Raw genomic sequence first — 20,905 nt, 5'->3', positions numbered from 1 at the left:
GGTTGTAATGTGGAGATCAAACTGTGGGCAAAGGGGCTGAAATCAAAATTTTTCTGGATATTTAACAGAATCATGAACACACTAACTGTAACAATCTGTGGGAAAACCTCTGATTATGAAAGTTAAACTGATCAGAAGACAAATCAGTCCAACTTAGTGTGAGTGGAGGTCAAAGCTTTGACCAGCGTCTCGTCTGAACAGCTGAGCTCTGCAGCTTTTAAAATGGACGTTTTCTCTGTTTTCCACACACACATTACTCACATCAGGTTGTCTTTTTGCTGAAGACTTTTATAGTTTTTAAGAACAGTGTATCGAAGCAGAAAATCAGCACCTTCCTTAACGAGCTGCACGGTTGTGTGGTTGGTTTGTAGAAGAGTAGTGAATCTAAACGTCAGACGAATCGGAGCAGATATGAAGAAATGTGCTGAACGTTTCTCCTCTGGCGGGGGTGAGAGGACCAGGAGGTGCTGATGCATGGCAGCCTGGCCTCCATCAGTCCGCCCCAGAGCAGCTGTGGCTGCTAGCGTAGCTCACCACCGTCAGGGTGTGAACGACTGCAGTGTGAAATGCTCTGGGCTCATCAGACTAGTTAAAGCCATTTACCATCTAAGCTCACATATCTCTCTGAGAGGGAAACTTTTTCTCCCATAGCCTGATGTTTTGGTGTTTATATGTTAAATTAGACTTCATGAAAGCATTAAATCAGATGCTCTTAATTCCCCGCTCCTCTCTGACCCACCAGTCTCTCTCCTGACAGGACCTCCAGCAGCTTGATCAGCATGCGTCCGTCCCTCAGGTCCATGTAGAGGTCTGTGATCCGACAGGAGACCCTGGACAGGTGGGAGTTGACCCACTTGGTGAAGGTCTTCTTCTGCACCGCCTCGCGCTCATCTGGACAGAGACACAGAGAGAGACGGAGAGATGAGAACCTGCAGAGGAAGTGAAGCAGAAAAGGAGAGCAGGAACCAGTGGAGCGGAGACAAAGCCTCACACCGGATGTTGTTAGATCCCGCTGATGTGTTTGGACTCTCTGCATCCCCACATTGTTCCTGGAAGGCCTGTGTGTGTTTGGGAGAGGCTTCCTGAGTCTGACAGAGCCGACTCAACCTAAAGCCTGGCTGTGATGACTCTGGAGCAGCCTGACAGTCTACACCTGCTGCTCAGCTCCGTTTATTCCTCCTCAGCCTGCTGGTTATTGTCCCACAAACGCAGCGTTGCTCCATCATCAGGAAAACGCTGCGTTTGGACCCTAATCTTATCCGCCAGCGCTCCGACTGTTTATGAGAATGAAGGACTTCCTCAGATACTTCATCACTATCTGTCGCTGGCAGGAACTTCTGCTCAAGCTTTTTACAGCAAACTGCTGTTTTTTCTTGGAATCTCAGATGTTTTTAAAGAAATTATTGGAAATGATAGTTTCCAAAGAGTAGCAACTTTTCTCAGAGTTGGTTTAGTCATTAAGTTTTAAAAGCAACAGAAAACACGATCAACAGATTCATGCTTCACAGATGGCTGCCAGCAGCTGCTCTCACAGGTTCCTCAAATAATGTCTAGAAGCTGGTACTATGGGTGTAACCCCCCCTCTACAGCTGCTGGATGGACCTGAACCGACACCTCCCTGACTTCTGACTCTTCTCTGCTGAAGACACCTCAACATCTCCTGAGTCGGCTAATCTGTCAACCTCGTCTGCTTCTGAGCATCAGAGATTAAACTGTGCTTCAGGAGACGACTAAGAACTAAAATAATATCCTCAGCAGATTCTAAAGACCAGGAGAAAGGTTCCTCCAGAGACCTGAAACAGAACCTGAGCTCCATGGTCCATCAGGCTGTATGCTAGTCTTCACCTAAACGCTGCCGTCACACCTGGTTTCACTTTTACTGCCACATTTACAGACCAAAGTTCTCACTGAGATAAGGGAGTAATTAAACTACAGATAAACAACATTTCTGCTGTGAACTGTCACTGAAATCATGCACACTTTGCATTTTGATAAGAATGTAATGTTTACATGCTCATCAAAACACATTAAATACACGGCAGCAGGTTAGCTTAACTCAAGATAAGAACTAACTCAAAATAATCTGAGGATCTGCTTGTAGATGATTCTGGCTGACAGAGTTAATATTTGCTGGTTTTATGCTGAGCTCATATAAACAGATAAAAGGTTAGTAACAAAAGCTAAGAAAAGATTATTCTAAAGTAAACCAAACACAGCGCACACAGGAAGCTAAGCTAAGCTAAACACACGTAATTCAGGCTACAGTATAAAAGACACGCTAAAATACATTTAAACCAGTTTTACCAGGATAAGCTGATGCAGAAAACTAAGCAAATGTAATGTTAACTAACAAATTAATCTATGGAAGCATGACCTAGGTTATGCTATGCTATAAGATCAACTCAGCTAAACTAAGCTAGGAGAAAACGAGAGCTATGCTAACATTAGCTAAGCTAACAGTCGGTGACTTCATCAATATTTTCTCCGTGATCGTCATTCTGGTCAGGCCAAGATTAGAAGACATATACAGCCTACTTTATATACATGTCTCCAACACAACAGAAATAATATTATTCTCAATGTTATTTAGACGGAGTTTTAAACGGACACCTCAGAAAATTAGCCAACAGGTCTTTGGAAGTCAGCTTATTGGAGCTAAAATAATATACCTGGTAAACCGGGTTATCTCTGGGATTTCTATTGCCAGGTGTTCTATTACTATTAAAACTACACCGATGCATCCCTTGAGTTTAGCAACCTTTTTGTGTCTAAATGGTACAACAGTAGAAGTTAAAAGGCTGAACCATAAAATGTAAGGAAAAAAGGAGCAAAAGTCCAGATTGATCTTGTGAAAGGTCCAATAAAACCTTTGGTCAGAACTTTGAATCAAAACCAGGAAAATCTGGCAGATAGGACCAGGAGCAGATAGAGGATCCATCAGGATCACATGGTGGGCCTGTGAGAAGTCTTCATCAGTAAAATCTGAATTTAACATAGATACAGAGGCGAGAGGCGTCACAGCTGATGAGAACATAAATCCATCCTCAGACAGACTCGTCCACATTCACGGCCTTCGCTGTGAGACACAACCCACCAACAGCTGCTGTGCTTAACAAACGAAGCGTTGGGAGGTTCTGATGGCGAACCGGACCTCAGGGAGGACGTGGACAAGACGCTGCAGCGTCTGGGATTGGTTAGATATGAACAAGAAGGAGAAAGATGGACCAACAGGAAGGTTTTCAGGAATAATGGAGGGTTAAACCGTCTTCAGCTCTCCCTACAGAAACAGAACCGCTCCACATCTGATTCTCCGCTCAGATAGAACAGCTTTAATCATACCAAAACAGAGTTTAGGTCCAGAACAAACTTCCAGGATTAGGTTTTCTATCCTGGACCACCTCTGGTCCAGCAACGGCTTCTGGCTGCTGTGTGTAAATATGCAGAAAAATCTCATTTAAATCCATTTTTATGAATTAAACCAGCTTGGAGCAGAGCTTCTGTTTGCTGGAGGCTTCTAGAGTTCCTGCAGCCTTCAATAATGACCTAATAATCAGCAGCTGGAACCATTTCCTGATTCATGGACACCAGCAGAACATCTGGACCACAGACTGAGGATCAATAGAACAACTGATATGTGAACATCATGTTAACGGATATAAACATGGCGACTCCTGACAGAACCGACTTTAACGCCTAAAACGTCCATGAAACAGAAACTTTACTGATGTTCCAGCTCCTGACTGAACGAAGCACGAGTCCTCTGGGACAGAACACCTCCATGATGGAGAAACCCAAACACAGCCGGTCAGAACCGACAGCTCAGACCGCCGATCAGAACCGACAGCTCAGACCGTCGATCAGAACCGACAGCTCAGACCGTCGATCAGAACCGACAGCTCAGACCGTCGATCAGAACCGACAGCTCAGAACGTCAGGCCCGGCGGTGGAGGAGTGATGGTCTGGGTTGACCTGCTCACCTTTAACTCCTCTGTAGGCCCACATATTCTAGAATAAAGAGGGTCCATGCATCCAGCAGCTGAGGCTTGGGTCCAAACTGGGTCACCAACAGAACCATGGTCCCACAGCCAGAGCTAAGTACTAGCAAATGTCTGCAGACCTCAGGGAACTAAAGCAACACTGAACAGAGGAGTGAACTCCCTGCAGCGATGGGAGCGTAGATAGAGAAACATTTTTCTGCTTTTCCACGTTTATTAGATGTTATCTGCAGTTGAACTGAGTCTTATCTCAACGCGTCACGCTTCCAACTCCGTTCTGCACAGACGACTCTGTTCCCAGAGTGTTCCTCCTTCCTGAGCAGAAAAAGAAACAGATGCTTGTCCCGGCAGGACAGCCTGTTTACATTCACACAGAGAGCTTCACTCGTTTCTATCACGTCTGTCCATCAGGGTCAGAGCTTCACCTTCACTAGGACTCAGAGAAGAGGAGGCCATGGTTGTAACCAGGGAAATTATCTGGGGCTTTGCCTTAAACTGATGCAGGAGAAAATGTGGCTCTTCTAACCCAGAACACACAGACTTCAGCAGAACCTGATCCCAGCGGGTCCAGTTTCCTCCTCTGGCTCTGACGGTTCTGCTGAATCCTCACGATGCGGCTGTGTGAGGGCAGAGATGGAGGATGGGGGGGGGGGGGGTTTATTGATCAGAAGGCTGGATGTAGGTCAGTCAGAGCCAGGCTGACCTTAGCCTGCCCTGAGGGAGCAGACGCTTCTTCACCGACCCACAGCGGGAATGAGCCGTCATGTCAGCTACGCTGCTCTAATCATCAGGGGAAACTGTCATCCTCATAAATAACAACAACAATCCCAGGAAGTCAGGATGGAGATATGAGAGGAATTCAGTTTCACCTCCAGCACCGGCGGGTCGGGTCAGAACATCTGGGCTCTGGGAGGGAGATGTTCTTTTAGAAGAATAAAACGATCCGGAAGTAAAAACAGAGAACAGCGAATGAGAGGAAGGAGGATTAAAACCAAAGGTGGACAGCAGATAAAGCAGGAATGAAGAGAAAGGAGAGAGAAGGTGAGGAGAGCTGGGATCAGAACCAGGAGATCAGACAGCTGTGGAGGGAATAGAGAGGCAGGAGATCAACGCAGGAGGAAAATAATCTATTTCATCACGGTCAGCAGCTCGTTAACGGCCCACAAATCAGCTCCTCCTTTCTATCGTCACACAGACAGTTTACCCTGAGGTTCTGTTCTATCAGAACCCAACACCAGATGACCCGGCAGCAGGTCACCCTGGTCCACACAGGAGAACCTTTCTCCATCTGACCAACATGGAGTCCATGGAACATCAGAGAGAAACAGAAACCATCCGCTGCCCTGATCTGGTCCTAAGAACCCAGGCCAGCGAGGTTCTGAACAGAACCAGGGAAATGGGTCAGTCAGTCAGTCAGTCAGATTCTTTAATTCATGTCCGGCCTGACAGGACATGAACCTGACAGACGGTGATCAGGGCTGAAGAACCCTCCAGATGCTCCAACGTGAGCTACTGTCAGAGTTCAGTTAACGCGGATCCACTCAGGCTGAAACCTGACTCTGTGTGGAGGGGGGGGGGGGGGGGTGGGGGGGGGGGGGGGGTGAGGTGTGTGTGTGTGTGTGAGGCTGGACTGATTGGTCGTGGTTTGACTCTTTCTGCATCACTGAATGAATGAAGCTGCAGTTTGTGTCGACGTGTGAAGGCAAGAAAAGGGCGAGCAGGAGGAACCGGTCTGGGCTGCAGAACTGGACCCGGTTCTGTTCTCCTCACATCTAGTTATTAATATAGAAGCTTTTAAGATCCTTCTGCTCCTCAGCAGATGAAATCACACCAACTGTAAGCAGTAAAGCTGCTGAAAGGACTTAAAACCTTCAGACGTCTGAGATCTGGAGAAACGGATCAGATTCAGTGGGACAGAAATATTACAGAGAGAATAATGTAATATCCCCCCCCCACAAACCTGGATGGATGGTTTATTTTTCAGAGAGAACAGAAAAAGCATGGATGCAGAGCTGAGAGACGATTGGACGGAGGGAGGAAGAGGAGGGTGTGAGGAGAACATCTGTTTCCACTAAGAGAGAGTCCCACAGAGCTGCCTGTGTGCCTCTGAGCCTGTGAGCCGATCACATGACGCTAAGCAAACACACAGGATCGGGTGACCTTATCAAAATACACGGCCAGCATCGCTCCAGCATTCCTCGTCTCCCACCGAGGGAGCAGGGAGGCGGCTGGAGATCAGGAAGTCTGCAGGACGCAAATAGAAACGCTTCATGTTCAGAGAGAGGAGGTCAGTCTGCTGAGAGGATGAGCTAAAAACTCCTGGTTCAGTCAGGAAGGTCTGATCTAGGCTGGAGCAGCTTTATCTGACCGCAGCGGGCTGACAGCCAATCACAGGGCAGCACAGCAGGCTGACAGCCAATCACAGGGCACCACAGCAGGCTGACAGCCAATCACAGGGCACCACAGCAGCCAGCCGGCCAATCACAGGGCACCACAGCAGCCAGCCGGCCAATCACAGGGCACCACAGCAGGCACCCAATCACAGGGCAGCACAGCAGGCTGACAGCCAATCACAGGGCACCACAGCAGGCTGACAGCCAATCACAGGGCACCACAGCAGGCTGACAGCCAATCACAGGGCACCATAGCAGGCTGACAGCCAATCACAGGGCACCATAGCAGGCTGACAGCCAATCACAGGGCACCACAGCAGCCAGCCGGCCAATCACAGGGCACCACAGCGGGCTGACAGCCAATCACAGGGCACCACAGCGGGCTGACAGCCAATCACAGGGCACCACAGCGGGCTGACAGCCAATCACAGGGCACCACAGCAGGCTGAGAGCCAATCACAGGGCACGACTGTGGGCCCAGCAGCCAATCACAGGCCACCACAGCAGGCTGACAGCCAATCAGAGGGCACCACAGCAGGCAGCCAATCACAGGGCACGACGGTGGGCAGCCGGCCAATCACAGGGCACCACAGCAGGCTGACAGCCAATCACAGGGCACCACAGCAGCCAGCCGGCCAATCACAGGGCACCACAGCGGGCTGACAGCCAATCACAGGGCACCACAGCAGGCTGACAGCCAATCCCAGCAGCCAATCAGAGGGCCTGTAGCAGAGCAGAGTCTGTATGAATGGACGGCCTTCATCAGGAACAGAGAGCTGCTGCTGACCCGCTGCTTAGCAAACCGGGCCCAGATGTTCTGCTGACTCAGAACCAGTCCCAGCTTCCGGTTACAGAACCCGTACACTGACTGGTTCCCAGCTCACAGGTTCTGGACGGGAACCGGGAATGAAGAGCAGTGACCGGGCCTGAGAAAGTTCTGGTTCTGGACCTGGACCAGGGTAGAAACGGGCGAGGATGGTTTTTGGGTTCATCCAGAATCATCCAGAACTCAGACAGGAGAGAGCGACCCGTTTCAAAGGTTCTGGATGAAGCAGGAGAACCAGGAAATAAGTCCTGCAGGTTTCAGAGCGTCAGGAAAACCGGGCCGCCTCCTCAGAGATCCACATAAACGGACTTTGGATCAGAATAAGCCGGGCCACAGAAGGTCCAAAGTCCGGCGCCGTGTTCTATGGATGATTAGCAAAGAGACGACGCTCAGCAACGTTACTTCCTTCAAACGGCTGCATGGAGCAGCGGTCCGTTCCTGAACCGGGTCGCCACAAAACCCTGGCTGGTTACAGAACATCTGATCTACAGATGAACAAATAAAACACTGAGAGGGTTTAAACAGCAAATGTTGTTAATGAAGACCTGAAGGTCCAGAAGTTCTGCAGGATAAAGTCTAAAGGCCCTAAGCTCCGTGCAGCATGGAGGCGTGTCATCACCTCACTTCCTGCAGACACCAGAACAGGAGCAGGTTCTGTTGATCAGATCAGATGATTAACCAGAGATCACACTGAGGAAGAGTCCAAACCACCAGAAGACCTGCAGGTCTAAAGCTTCACCCCATCAGGTGGAAACATCCTCATCAGTCAGACGGTTAGAGTTTTATTTCTCCTACAGTTTTAGAAGGAAACGGGGTTTAAAGAAGCATTAAAACACGATTTGCTCTAATCTGGTTGTTTCCTGACCCTGAACTCCAGCTTCAGATGACAAAGCTCAGAAAGTTAAATAAAATCAAGAAACTGTAGATTATTGAAGAACAGAGCCCCCCCCCCCCGTTTGCTCCTAAACACCACCTCTGTCCATGGAGAGCGGCCAGGAGGCGGTGAGAACAAACTACGGATCTGAACAGGTCAGAATCATCTGGCCTGGTCACATGAACGGACGCTCTTCTGAGCATGCTCAGTGGAGCGCTGGTCTTCTGAGCATGCTCAGTGGAGCATTAATCGTCTGAGCATGCTCAGTGGAGCGTCTCCATCAAAGAGCCTTTTCATGCAGCAGATCTCAGGAACACGGTTCCTCCTCCAACAATAAGACGGTTCTGCCGCTCTGTGACCGGTACCGGTACCGGTCGGCGCCACCAGCTTCCTGGTCGCCTCCAATCTCACCTGGAACCAGGCAGCCCAGAGACTCAGAGGCCCATTTACGTCTTCATGGAGGTACCAGAACCAGGTCCAGTCCAGCTCTGAGGTCCGGTAAGGACCGGCTGGCAGGTTCAGGCAGAACCCTGAGAAGAGACCATTTTATAGTCCAGTCTGTGGGTGTCAGAACAATAAACCCAGACAGACGTCAGGTAATCGGGTCAGAACCGCAGCTCGGTAGTTAATGACCCGAGAACGGTTCCAGGCGTTTTCATCCTGGTCCAGAACCCAACGCACGGCCCTTCATACCAGAAGCAGAACCGTGTCTGTGGTGAAAAACGTCAGAACCTCCAGAACCCAAAGTGGTGAAACGGGATTTCTGGTGGATCACCAGAACAAAATACGAGAGGAACCCTAAAGTTCTGGAAGCCCTGGTCCTCCTGACGTCACCGGCAGCTTAAAGTACATTAAAGTTCTGTTCTGATCATCATTCGGTACCACCTAATGATGCTTGTTGGGCCTCAGCAGACGGATGAGAAGTTCTGGACCGATCGGTTTTATTTCAGCTGATACAGACTGGAACCATCACCTGATGTAACTGGAACCGGTCCATCAGGTTCTGCTGACCCGGCTGTAAAACGGGTCAGCGGGTTCTGGTTCTGGTGAACCGGTAGAACTTCTCTGTGATGCTGGTTCTGTTAATATTTTATCAGTGAAAACCGACTCCTGGGGGAGCAGGAAACCGGGCCGGGCCTTTGTGTGACTGATCAGAACGCAGCAGCTGAGGCGTCTTAATTCACCGAGTGGAGGGAGGGACATAGGGATGGACGGGGGGACAGGTGGGGGGGGGGACGCCCAGCGGAGCCTCATGAAACATTGATGAGGACGAGGAGACGCGGCTGTTTATCAGATGAACAAAGACCTGCTGGTCTGTCTCTGCGTCCCGCAGCATGTTGGACACCCCCCCCCCCCCCCATCTCTGGTAATCCAAGCCCCCCCCAACCTCCACCACAATGAGGGGGTGGGGGGCAGGGGGGGGCAGGTGCAGGGCTCAGAAAACACACCGGAGGCGGCTGATTGGCCGGATCAGGACAGCAGCAGGAGGAGGAGGAAGAGGAGGAGGGGATGAAGATGTTTTTGGTCTCCATGCCTTCAGTTCGTTTCTGAATCACATGTTCAACCAAACCGTGGCTCCGCCCACCCTGGATTTCAGAATAAAAGTTTGGGTCCATTAAGCTCCTCTGTCTGCTCCATCCTTTGTTCCTTATTTTATAACTTTAACGCATCTTTTAAATGTGATCATAATAATTTTCTTAGAATCACAGAAACATCTCCTCCTTGGCTTAGAGGCAGGAAATATGCAGTCACTTCAAATTAGTCATAAATTAATGCTCTTATTGATGCATCTCTGGGAAATAACACCTGTGAACCTTTGCTGCTGGGGTTTCTGGGTAATGTAGTCCATGATAAACAGAATATGATCTGATCTAAACTCTTAGGTCTCTGTCTGCCAGTTTATTATAAATCAAAGTGAAACCTGTTAGCTCAGCGGCTGTCAGCATCCCGCCCCGTTCTGCAGAACCGGCTCCCCCGGGTCCGTTCAGCAGCTGATCTAATCATTGGGTTCTCCGTCTAATTGCTCTGTTTCTGCTGCTGGAGGTCGGCTCGATACTCATTAGGCAGGAAGCGTGCTCTTACAGAGCAATAATCACCGCCTGCTTCTACATCCATCACCCTGCTGGGAATTCAACCTGCAGCATCTCTGAGCTCCACAGCTGAAAAGGGAGAATTTAGAACCTGCAGCCCAGGTTCTCCTGTAGAACCGGGCTCAGCTGGTTCCCTGCAGCAGCTTCTCCTGACACCTTCACCTGGTTCTGTTCACAGACTGTAAACGGACCTTCTGAAGGATCTTCTCAGAGAACCTTCATCCCAGCCAGAACAGAACCAGCACCGGCTGCAAAGAACCAACAACCTTCCTGAGTTTAAACTCACATCTCCTGGAACTAAACACTTTTTAGAGAAATGGACTACATTCGGTGTCGGCATGTCAGAGTTTTACAAAAACAAAACTCTAAAGCTGGGAGCCACAAATCTGCAGCTCCATACCGGGTCAGATCGGTACAGGTACTGGAAGGAACTCAGTGCAGTCATAACGCTGAGATTTAATCAAATTAAAGCATTGGTATTTGTTGGTTAATTAAAATGCATCTCAGAACCGATGTTAGACGTTCTCCTAAAGAGCAGAAACCAGCATTTCAGCTGCTTCTGAATAAAAAGCTGACTTAATCTCTGGTGCTTTAGGAAAAATGTCTGAGTTAATCATCATTCCTCCTGAGAACCTCAGCAGCTCCGCTCAGAGCCAGGCGGCCTCCACCTCCACCTGGCTTCAGTCCAGAAGCTCCTTTTAGAGCTGAAGGTTCTGAACCCGATCAATCAGAACCACTTTCTCTCTAACCTTCCACTAAACTCAGCCTGGCGGTAATTTTACACCTAAATGTGTTTCTGTTAATAAAACCTCAGACGGCTCGATCGGCCTCCATCTCAGCAGCAGCCCTGAAGGTTGATGGTTAAAAACTGCTGACTCAGCTTTTAAACACAGCAGCAGCCAGCAGGGGGCGCTGCAGACAGAACTTATTCAGATCTAAACCTCTGTTTGGTTTTAAACTATTAATTAATTAAAGTATATTAGATCTATTTAAAGCCCAGTGGAGCCCGGCTGTGATTGGTCTGTTAGTAAAGACGGGTTCTCAGAACCTGGATGACAGAAGCAAATGAAATGTTAAAGTGGGTCAGAACCTAAACTGAGGAGATGGCAGAACATCCACGCTGCTCAGCAGAACCATTGATGGACGTGACTCTAGATTTAACAAAGACAGCAGAAGGAATCCAGATCAGAGGCTGAGATGTCGACCATGAAAGTCCTGAACATCTACAGGTCCAAACGCCACGTTACATGGAGCTGGAGCTTCAGGGAGGTTCTGCCCAGCTGAGCTAGCTTCCTACAGAGTGAGACGTCCCAGAGAGTGAGACAATCCAGAGAGTGAGACAATCCAGAGAGTGAGACAACCCACAGAGTGAGACAACAGAGAGAGTGAGACGACCCAGGGAGTGAGACGACCCAGACAATGAGACAACCCAGGGAGTGAGACAACCCAGAGAGTGAGACAACCCAGAGAGTGAGACAACCCAGAGAGTGAGACAACCCAGGGAGAGAGACGACCCAGAGAGTGAGACGACCCAGAGAGTGAGACGATCTAAAGAGTGAGACGATCCAGAGAGTGAGACAACCCAGAGTGAGACGACCCAGAGAGTGAGACGATCTAAAGAGTGAGATGATCCAGAGAGTGAGATGTCCCAGATAGTGAGATGTCCCAGAGACTGAGGCAACCCAGAGAGTGAGACAACCCACAAGAGTGAGACAATCAAGAGAGTGAGACAATCCAGAGAGTGATACAACCCACAAGAGTGAGGCAATCCAGGGAGTGAGACGACCCAGAGAGTGAGACGACCCATAGAGTGAGATGACCCAGAGAGTGAGACATTCCAGAGAGTGAGACGTCCCAGAGAGTGAGACGTCCCAGAGAGTGGGGTGACCCAAAGAGTGAGAGAATCCATAGAGTGAGACATATTAGAGAGTGAGACATATCAGAGAGTGAGACGCCCCAGAGAGTGAGACGACCCAGAGAGTGAGACGACCCAGAGAATGAGACATCCCAAAAGAGTGAGACGGTCAGAGAGTGAGATGGTCAAAAGAGTGAGACGACTTGAAGAGTAAGATGAACCAAAGAGGGAGACGTCCCAAAATAATACTGATCCAGATACTGTAACAGGAGGAAAAACAGAAAAAAAAACATTAAATAAAAATACAGAAGGCACAACTAGAACTATGTTGAAGGAAAGCAGTGTGGAATTAAACTGTGTGGACCAGAACCAAAGGGAACCAGAACTAGAGTGAGGCAGAACCAGAGTGAACCAGAACCAGTGTGGACAGAACAGGAACCAGAGACAACTATTAATCAGAGGAACAACAGATTGTGCATCTATGTGTAAACAGAAGAACTAACCAGAATCTATAATGATGATTAAACAGACATCAGGATCTTTATCAGACTGAACTTCTGTTTTAATTTGCTATATTTTAATCATGTAAAGCACTTTGCATTGTCCCTGTACTGAATTGTGCTACATAAATAAATTTGCCTTGTCTTGCCTTGCCTTTAACCTACCACTCAGGACGGGTCAATTAGCCCAGTTTGAACTTTATCAGAGTTTTATTTATTCCACCACATTCCACTTTGTTAATCTTCTGCTATCTCGTTCTTTAAGGCAGTAAATCCAGGGTGTTCCCAAACCCACGCATGTATAGTTTTAAACAACAGATTTAAACATTAACCAGAACCTACCCATCCCAGGTCAGCAGCTCTACTCATCAACAACATCTCTGCAGGAACACAGATTTTATCCATCCATCCATCCATCCATCATCCATCATCCACCCATCCATCAGCCATGAGGGCAGCAGGTCCAGGCAGGAACCCACACTTCTCTCTCATCAGCAGCGCTCTCTCGTTTATTCTTGAGGACCCCAACATTTAGAAATGATCTATGGTTCTCCCAGAAAGTTCAAGGTCTACCTGGAGGTATCCTCCAAGTCTAGAAAACCTCTGAAGGTCATGATCCAGATCTCAGGACCTTAGATGATGGTCAGAACCTAGACAGAATGGTTTTGGGCTTCGGCTCTGCTCCCTCTTCATCATTGTGGACCATCCATCACCTTCAACACAGAGACACCTGAACTGGTCCTGCTGGCTGAGAGACGCTGAACATCTGGACAAACATCTAACCAGGAAGACTTCAGTCCACCTTGAAGAGGTGAAATCAGCCGTCCTCCTCCGTGCTCCAACATCATGATCACAGTAATCAGCATCAGTGCATGGACCACTGAGGTTCTGGAGCGCTGTGTGGATGGCAGGAGCTGCTGGATGTGGTCCACCAGAGTCATCATGGCTTCATGCAGTCAGACCAACATTCAGCCTGATGGATAGAGGCTCCCTGCAGCAGAAGCATTCACTCCAGGGTCCTCACATGGCTGGGTAAATGTGGAAACATGGATTTACTGCAACTTATAACTCAATATTTACCCCTACTATCTGTTTAACCGGCTCTGCTGTCCCAGAACCTTTCCAACCTGAAGGTCCAGACACGGATCTGCAGCGTTGCCAGGAAACAATGGGAGGATTGTGTGACAGGCAGCCTCCCCAGGAGCCGTTCCTGAGGAATGTCTGCCTCTGGGGGACGGTGGGGGGGGGGGGGGGGGGGGGGGGGGGGGGTGCAGGTTGACCCAAACCTTCAGAACCGTTCCTCTGCTGCTGCTGAGACTGCTGAGGTTTTCAACCGCCAACCTGGAGGAGTGGCCACACCTCCTCTTTGACCTGAAGGTGAACCGTCCCTCCTCTGGCAGATAGCAGGACAACACCCTGATAACACTCAGCCAGGAGGAGGAGGCGTCAGGACGATGGTCCAATCCCAGCTGTCTGACCCCTGAGCAAGGCAGCAGCTCAGCTGAGAGTTTTCTTAGAGAGGAGGTGTGAGGAGGTGGGTTAGGGTGTGGTGGTCCACTCAGAAGATAAACCCTCAGCTGCTGACACACACACACGCTGTGATTTCTGATTACACCAGAGGTAGAGTCAGAACCTTCCCGCCTCCAGAACTTTCCAGAACTTCCTGTGACCCAAACCCCTGAAGCAGCACCTCCTGACCCCCTGAAGCAGCACCTCCTGAAGCAGCACCTCCCCCCCGCCGGGGCGTCTTACCTTGGAGCTGTTTGAAGCGTCCTTCCAGCTGGTTGTAGTTAAAGGCCGCCTGTCCTGAGAAGCCGGGCCCCGGACTGGACCCCCTGATGGGCCCGGGGCTCGGGACCCGGCCCGGTCCGGGGGAGTGGGACGGTCCGGGGATCCCCGACGGGGAGAGCGGGCCGCCGTAGTCCGAGGCGGGGGAGAGGGGGGAGAGGGAGCTGGGGAGGCCGGCGGCGGCGCTCTGAAGCTCCATGGTGGATCCGGGGGGGAGTGATGAGAATCAGACGGGACCGGCCCGCAGAGGCATGGAGGAGCAACTCCACAGAGACTCCAGAACCAGGAGGAGCGAACAGAACCCTCAGCAGAAAAGTCCACTTCAGCTCTTCACCCAGAAACAGGAACAAACGGGTCAGAATCAGGCTGAAAAGTCCAGAACCTGAGAGCTGGACCCGGATCAGAGCTGGATCCTCTGTGAGCTACTCCACCTCAGCAGGACTGAGCTCCTCAGAGACTCCCTCCTCCTCTTCCTCCTCCTCCTCCTCCTCCTCCTCCTCTATGAGCGGGACAGGAAACGCTGGCTCAGCAGACGCACCGCAGCCACGGCAACATCACGCCTCGGCTCTCCCTCCATCCATCCCTCCGTCCTCAGAGGTCACACCTCCCCCTGGGGCCGGGAGCGCTCCCAGCCGGCGATCAGGAGCGCACACGGGTCCTCCGGCTGAGGAGGAAGAGCAGAAGGCAGAGAGGAAGACGAGGAGAGACGGGGGAGGCAGGGAATGGCAGCGTGGGTCGGTCCGCCAGCAGCAGCAGCAGAAACTCAGACGCTGCTGAAAACACCTTCAGACGCAGCCCAGGGGGGAGGGGCTGCTGGCTGAGGCGCCCAATCACCACTCAGCCCCTGTGTGATGTCATCCACTCATTAGCATAAGGGGCGGGTCAGACGGGGGCAGGAGGAGGAAGAGGAGGAGCTAAAGAGTTGATCCGTTCCTCATTGATTTATTGTTGCTCTGCAGTTATTCACCTGATTTACTCCAGTTTACTTTTTCTCTTCTAATCACAGGAAAATAAAAGACAATATTTACAAATGTCAAACAACAAAAGTTCTTAAAGTTCAGCTTCTAAACTCCTGCTGAACAGAGGATAGTTTGGATAAATAAGGAAATGAAGCTAAAAAGGACACAGAGTGATAATAAAAGCTGTTTAGACCAACCAGACTGAAGATTAAGTAAAAGAACATCACCTAACTTCCTGGTTCTGGAACAAAACGGACCGAAATGACCAGACAATCAGCAATAAAACTGATTGTAAAAAGGTTTACAGAGCAGCTAAAAACATGTCCGCCCGGCCCGTTAGTCTGATCCATAAAGTTCTGGTACAAACTGGACGGTACCGTGTTACTGACAGCAGCAGTTCTGCTTCTACTTTGGTTCTTATGGTGAACAGAACTCTGGTTTCCTGACTGCCACTGAACGCAGCATCAACCAGCAGCAGATTACAGCGTTGGAACCGGCGCCGCTACAGAGCGGACCTTCTGATGCCAGCATCAATCATCGCTGACAGGCAGAACCTAATCAGAACCTTTCGGGTTCAGACGTTTTCTGCTGTTCTCAGGCTGCATTTTCAGTAAAACACACAGATCATCATGTCAGGAGCCAGATGGCAGAACCTTCATTTACATCCCGGTTCTGATCCGCTTCCCTTTAAACTGGGTTTTCATGACAGACGGATGAGCTGTGGCCCCATCAGCAGCCAGATGGCAGAACCTCCCCTTAGACTAGCGAAGACGCTCTAAGATCCGGACTTTAACGGGTTTATCAAACAGGCTGAGAGCAGCAGGGAAGATCTTGTATCAGAACTTTTTAAAAACCTGTTTTGGCTTGAATGGATCGACCTAGTAGGACCTGGTGTCTGCCTGGTTGAACATCTGCTCAGCTTCAGTGAGAAGATGCAGGAACTCACACAGAACCACAGGTCCATCCAGGACGGATGAAGCTTATTTTATTTGACGGGTCAGAACCTAATCAGGTGGTTCTGATTTGTCCGGACCCTCCACAGAACATCAGAACAACTGAGTCCCACACAGAGGAGGGAAGCTTAAGGCGGGTCGGCGTTCTGATCTCATCAGTCTGTGAGGTCCAAACATCCTCCGTTCTAATATTAGCCGCTGATCTTCTTCCTGTCTGAGTTCTGACAGAACCTGCGGCTCCATCCGGTCCTCCAGCCGACACCCGACCCGGACCGGACGTTTAGGGAAGAGGCAGAGAGGGGAAACCAGAGCGGACCCTCAGAGCCTCACTTCCTGCGTTACTGAGGAGACGGACAGGCGGAGGTCAGAGGTCACGCCGTGCAGACGACATGTGGAGCAAAGCTTCACGCTAACCTGACCAATCAGAGGCCTGCACCCAGGGAATGTGTGGAGGTCAGAGGTCAGCGTCTCTCCTGTCCACACCTCTGGATAAAACATGGAAACAGCTGCAGGTGGTTCCACGGTTCCTGGAGAACCAGAACACGGCACCGGGTCAGGATCAGCCGGGTTCTGGTGAGGAACGGATCATCATCAGCAGGTTTCTGCTCAGCAGAGAGACATCTATGGTGTCAGAGCTGGAGAGGCACGTCTCCAGACTGTCTGAGGTCCATCCTGCAGAGAGGAGAACATCTCAGCAGGTTCAGACCAACGTCAGAACCCCAGGAGCTCAACCTCAGACTCTACAAGACTCAGAAGGTTAAAGGTCCAAGATCAGGACCCTGAACCAGTCTGGAGGCTTGGAGGGTTGAAGGAAAACTAAGATGGCAGCAAGATAAAGGTTAGCAGAGCTGCACCTGGATGAAGGACCAGACTTCTGGGACGACGGAGGAGACCAGAGTGGAGATGTTGGTCCATGATGGACCGAACCATGATGGACAGAACCATGATGGAGGACACCAGACAGACCAGATCAGCTCCACGGTGGTGAAGGAATGATGATGTGGGCTCCTTGGACTCATTAGTTGGAAGCCAGAAGGCTCTGTTGAGGCTTAGAGCTGCTAAAGGAGCTTCTAGGAGCTTCTGGGTGGACCTTCATACTCAGGACCTTCTGAAATGACTTTAGACCAAACCTTCTGCTTCATGCTGAGGGTTTGTTGTAAAATAAAACCTTTTTATTCATTCATCAGATCTCAACGTTCCTTCCTCAGCAGATAAAAGCTCCTCTGGTTCCACCAACCTTCAGGAAGGTCCTTCATGTGAATCAGGTTTTAACCCTGGAGGAACATTTAATCAGTGGTGATCTAAAATCAACTCCAGCTGATAAACGGACCAGAACCACAGCAGCTCTTCACCAGAACTGCCCTGTGTCTGTAGAGCTTCAGTTCTCATCAGCCCCCCCCCCCCTCCGGTGTGAGGGGCTGAGGTCAGAGGTCAGGTGGCAGTAAACACACGACAGATGGAGCAAACATCTCTGAGCAGCTCTGTCTCCGTCAGAGCGCGCTCTGTTCTGCTGCCGTCACGCCGGCTTTACTCCAGTCATCTGGTTTCCTCGTGGCTCGCCACCTCAGGGCGGCACGGAACCAAGCGCCGTTCATGGAGCCCAGACCTGCCGCACCCCAGAGCCGCGTGTCCTGATCCTGCTCCCTGCAGACCTGTCCTTCAGACCCAGCGATGCCTTCACGAGTCGAGCATCCGTCACCGACACGCCACATTTCACACGGACACGCCGCCCCGGCCTCGAGACCGCACGCCGGCATTCCTGGGAGGTCACGGCATCACGCCGCCGCCCAGAGAGGTGATGAACAATGTTTGCTCCGCTGCACGCATCCAACCCAGGTCTGTCCTGGTTTAAACTACCTGGGCTGGACCCTCCTCTGACACGGGTTCTGCTGTAGCTTTCCAGGACCAGTTTGGGGTAAATGTGGACCAGTTTGGGGAAAATGTGGACCAGTTTGGGGAAAATGTGGACCAGTTTGGGGAAAATGTGGACCAGTTTAGGGTAAATCTGGACCAGTTTGGCCTAAATCTGGAACAGTTTGGGGATAAATCTGGAACAGTTTGGGGATAAATCTGGAACAGTTTGGGGATAAATCTGGAACAGTTTGGGGATAAATCTGGAACAGTTTGGGGATAAATCTGGAACAGTTTGGCCTAAATCTGGAACAGTTTGGCCTAAATCTGGAACAGTTTGGCCTAAATCTGGAACAGTTTGGCCTAAATCTGGAACAGTTTGGGGTAAATGTGGACCAGTTTGGGGATAAATGTGGACCAGTTTGGGGGTAAATGTGGACCAGTTTGGGGGTAAATGTGGACCAGTTTGGCCTAAATCTGGAACAGTTTGGCCTAAATCTGGAACAGTTTGGCCTAAATCTGGAACAGTTTGGCCTAAATCTGGAACACTTTGGGGTAAATGTGGACCAGTTTGGGGTAAATGTGGACCAGTTTGGGATAAATCTGGACCAGTTTGGGGTAAAACTGGAACAGTCTGGGGTAAATGTGGACCAGTTTGGGGTAAATGTGGACCAGTTTGGGGTAAATGTGGACCAGTCTGGGGTAAATCTGGACCGGTTGGGGGTAAATCTGGATCGGTTTGGGGTAAATCTGGATCAGTGTGGGGTACATCTAGATCAGTTTGGGGTAAATCTGGACCGATTGGGGGTACATCTTGACCAGTTTGGGGTAAAACTGGAACAGTCTGGGGTAAAACTGGAACAGTCTGGGGTAAAACTGGAACAGTCTGGGGTAAATGTGGACCAGTTTGGGGTAAATGTGGACCAGTCTGGGGTAAATCTGGAACAGTTTGGCCTAAATCTGGACCAGTTTGGCCTAAATCTGGAACAGTTTGGCCTAAATCTGGAACAGTCTGGGGTAAATCTGGAACAGTTTGGCCTAAATCTGGACCAGTTTGGCCTAAATCTGGAACAGTTTGGCCTAAATCTGGAACAGTCTGGGGTAAATCTGGAACAGTCTGGGGTAAATCTGGAACAGTTTGGCCTAAATCTGGACCAGTTTGGCCTAAATCTGGACCAGTTTGGCCTAAATCTGGACCAGTTTGGGGGTAAATCTGGACCAGTTTGGGGTAAATCTGGACCAGTTTGGGGGTAAATCTGGAACAGTTTGGCCTAAATCTGGAACAGTTTGGGGTAAATGTGGACCAGTTTGGGGTAAATGTGGACCAGTTTGGGGATAAATGTGGACCAGTTTGGGGTAAATGTGGACCAGTTTGGCCTAAATGTGGACCAGTTTGGCCTAAATCTGGAACAGTTTGGCCTAAATCTGGAACAGTTTGGCCTAAATCTGGAACAGTTTGGCCTAAATCTGGAACAGTTTGGCCTAAATCTGGAACAGTTTGGCCTAAATCTGGAACAGTTTGGCCTAAATCTAGAACAGTTTGGCCTAAATCTGGAACACTTTGGGGTAAATGTGGACCAGTTTGGGGTAAATGTGGACCAGTTTGGGATAAATCTGGACCAGTTTGGGGTAAAACTGGAACAGTCTGGGGTAAATGTGGACCAGTCTGGGGTAAATGTGGACCAGTCTGGGGTAAATCTGGACCGGTTGGGGGTAAATCTGGATCGGTTTGGGGTAAATCTGGATCAGTGTGGGGTACATCTAGATCAGTTTGGGGTAAATCTGGACCGATTGGGGGTACATCTTGACCAGTTTGGGGTAAAACTGGAACAGTCTGGGGTAAAACTGGAACAGTCTGGGGTAAATGTGGACCAGTTTGGGGTAAATGTGGACCAGTCTGGGGTAAATCTGGAACAGTTTGGCCTAAATCTGGAACAGTTTGGCCTAAATCTGGAACAGTTTGGCCTAAATCTGGAACAGTCTGGGGTAAATCTGGAACAGTCTGGGGTAAATCTGGAACAGTTTGGCCTAAATCTGGAACAGTTTGGCCTAAATCTGGAACAGTCTGGGGTAAATGTGGACCAGTCTGGGGTAAATCTGGAACAGTTTGGCCTAAATCTGGAACAGTTTGGCCTAAATCTGGACCAGTTTGGCCTAAATCTGGACCAGTTTGGGGGTAAATCTGGAACAGTTTGGCCTAAATCTGGACCAGTTTGGGGTAAATCTGGACCAGTCTGGCCTAAATGTGGAACAGTTTGGGGATAAATCTGGACCAGTTTGGGTTAAATCTGGAACAGTTTGGGTTACATCTGGACCAGTTTGGGGTAAATCTGGACCAGTTTGGCCTAAATCTGGACCAGTTTGGGGGTAAATCTGGACCAGTTTGGGGATAAATCTGGAACAGTTTGGGGTAAATCTGGACCAGTTTGGGGGTAAATGTGGACCAGTTTGGGGTAAATGTGCTTTCTGTGACCCGCTGCAGCACCATGTTTATTGTTCTGCTGCTTTATGTAATCTTTATCGTGGAGAAAGTCAAAGTTTGACCAGGAAACGGAGAAAAGGGAAAGCAGCTTATCTTATCGCAGCGTTCTCGCCCTGCGGCGTCTATCTGGGGGCAGATAAGAGCCGCCATGACTGGAAGAAAAGAGAAACTGTGGACTGAGCGGGGAGGAGGTGGAGGAACGGAGATAAACTCCAGGGTGAATGAAAATGAAGAAACCCAGGAAGGACCAGAATCTGCAGCTTCCTCTAAATGTCCCCCAACAGGAACAGAACCGGTCCCACCAGCATTCCCAGCATTCCAGACGGTGGTCCAAACAGG

General features: G+C 49.9%; 1 protein-coding gene across 1 annotated transcript in view; it reads right to left on the bottom strand.

The window, feature by feature from the left end:
- LOC105917595 (spectrin beta chain, non-erythrocytic 1) overlaps window positions 1-20,905 on the bottom strand; it is a 102,182-nt gene that overhangs the window by 47,867 nt on the left and 33,410 nt on the right. The window contains exon 3 of the mRNA XM_036126326.1: window positions 740-891. Within this exon, the coding sequence (XP_035982219.1) occupies window positions 740-891 (152 nt within the window). The remainder of the gene's footprint in view (window positions 1-739; window positions 892-20,905) is intronic.

The sequence above is a fragment of the Fundulus heteroclitus genome, chromosome 22 (assembly GCF_011125445.2).
Source record: "Fundulus heteroclitus isolate FHET01 chromosome 22, MU-UCD_Fhet_4.1, whole genome shotgun sequence".
Classification (NCBI taxonomy): Eukaryota; Metazoa; Chordata; class Actinopteri; order Cyprinodontiformes; family Fundulidae; genus Fundulus; species Fundulus heteroclitus.
The sequence above is the reverse complement of the archived record's forward strand: the minus strand, read 5'-3'. Positions and strand labels throughout refer to the sequence as shown.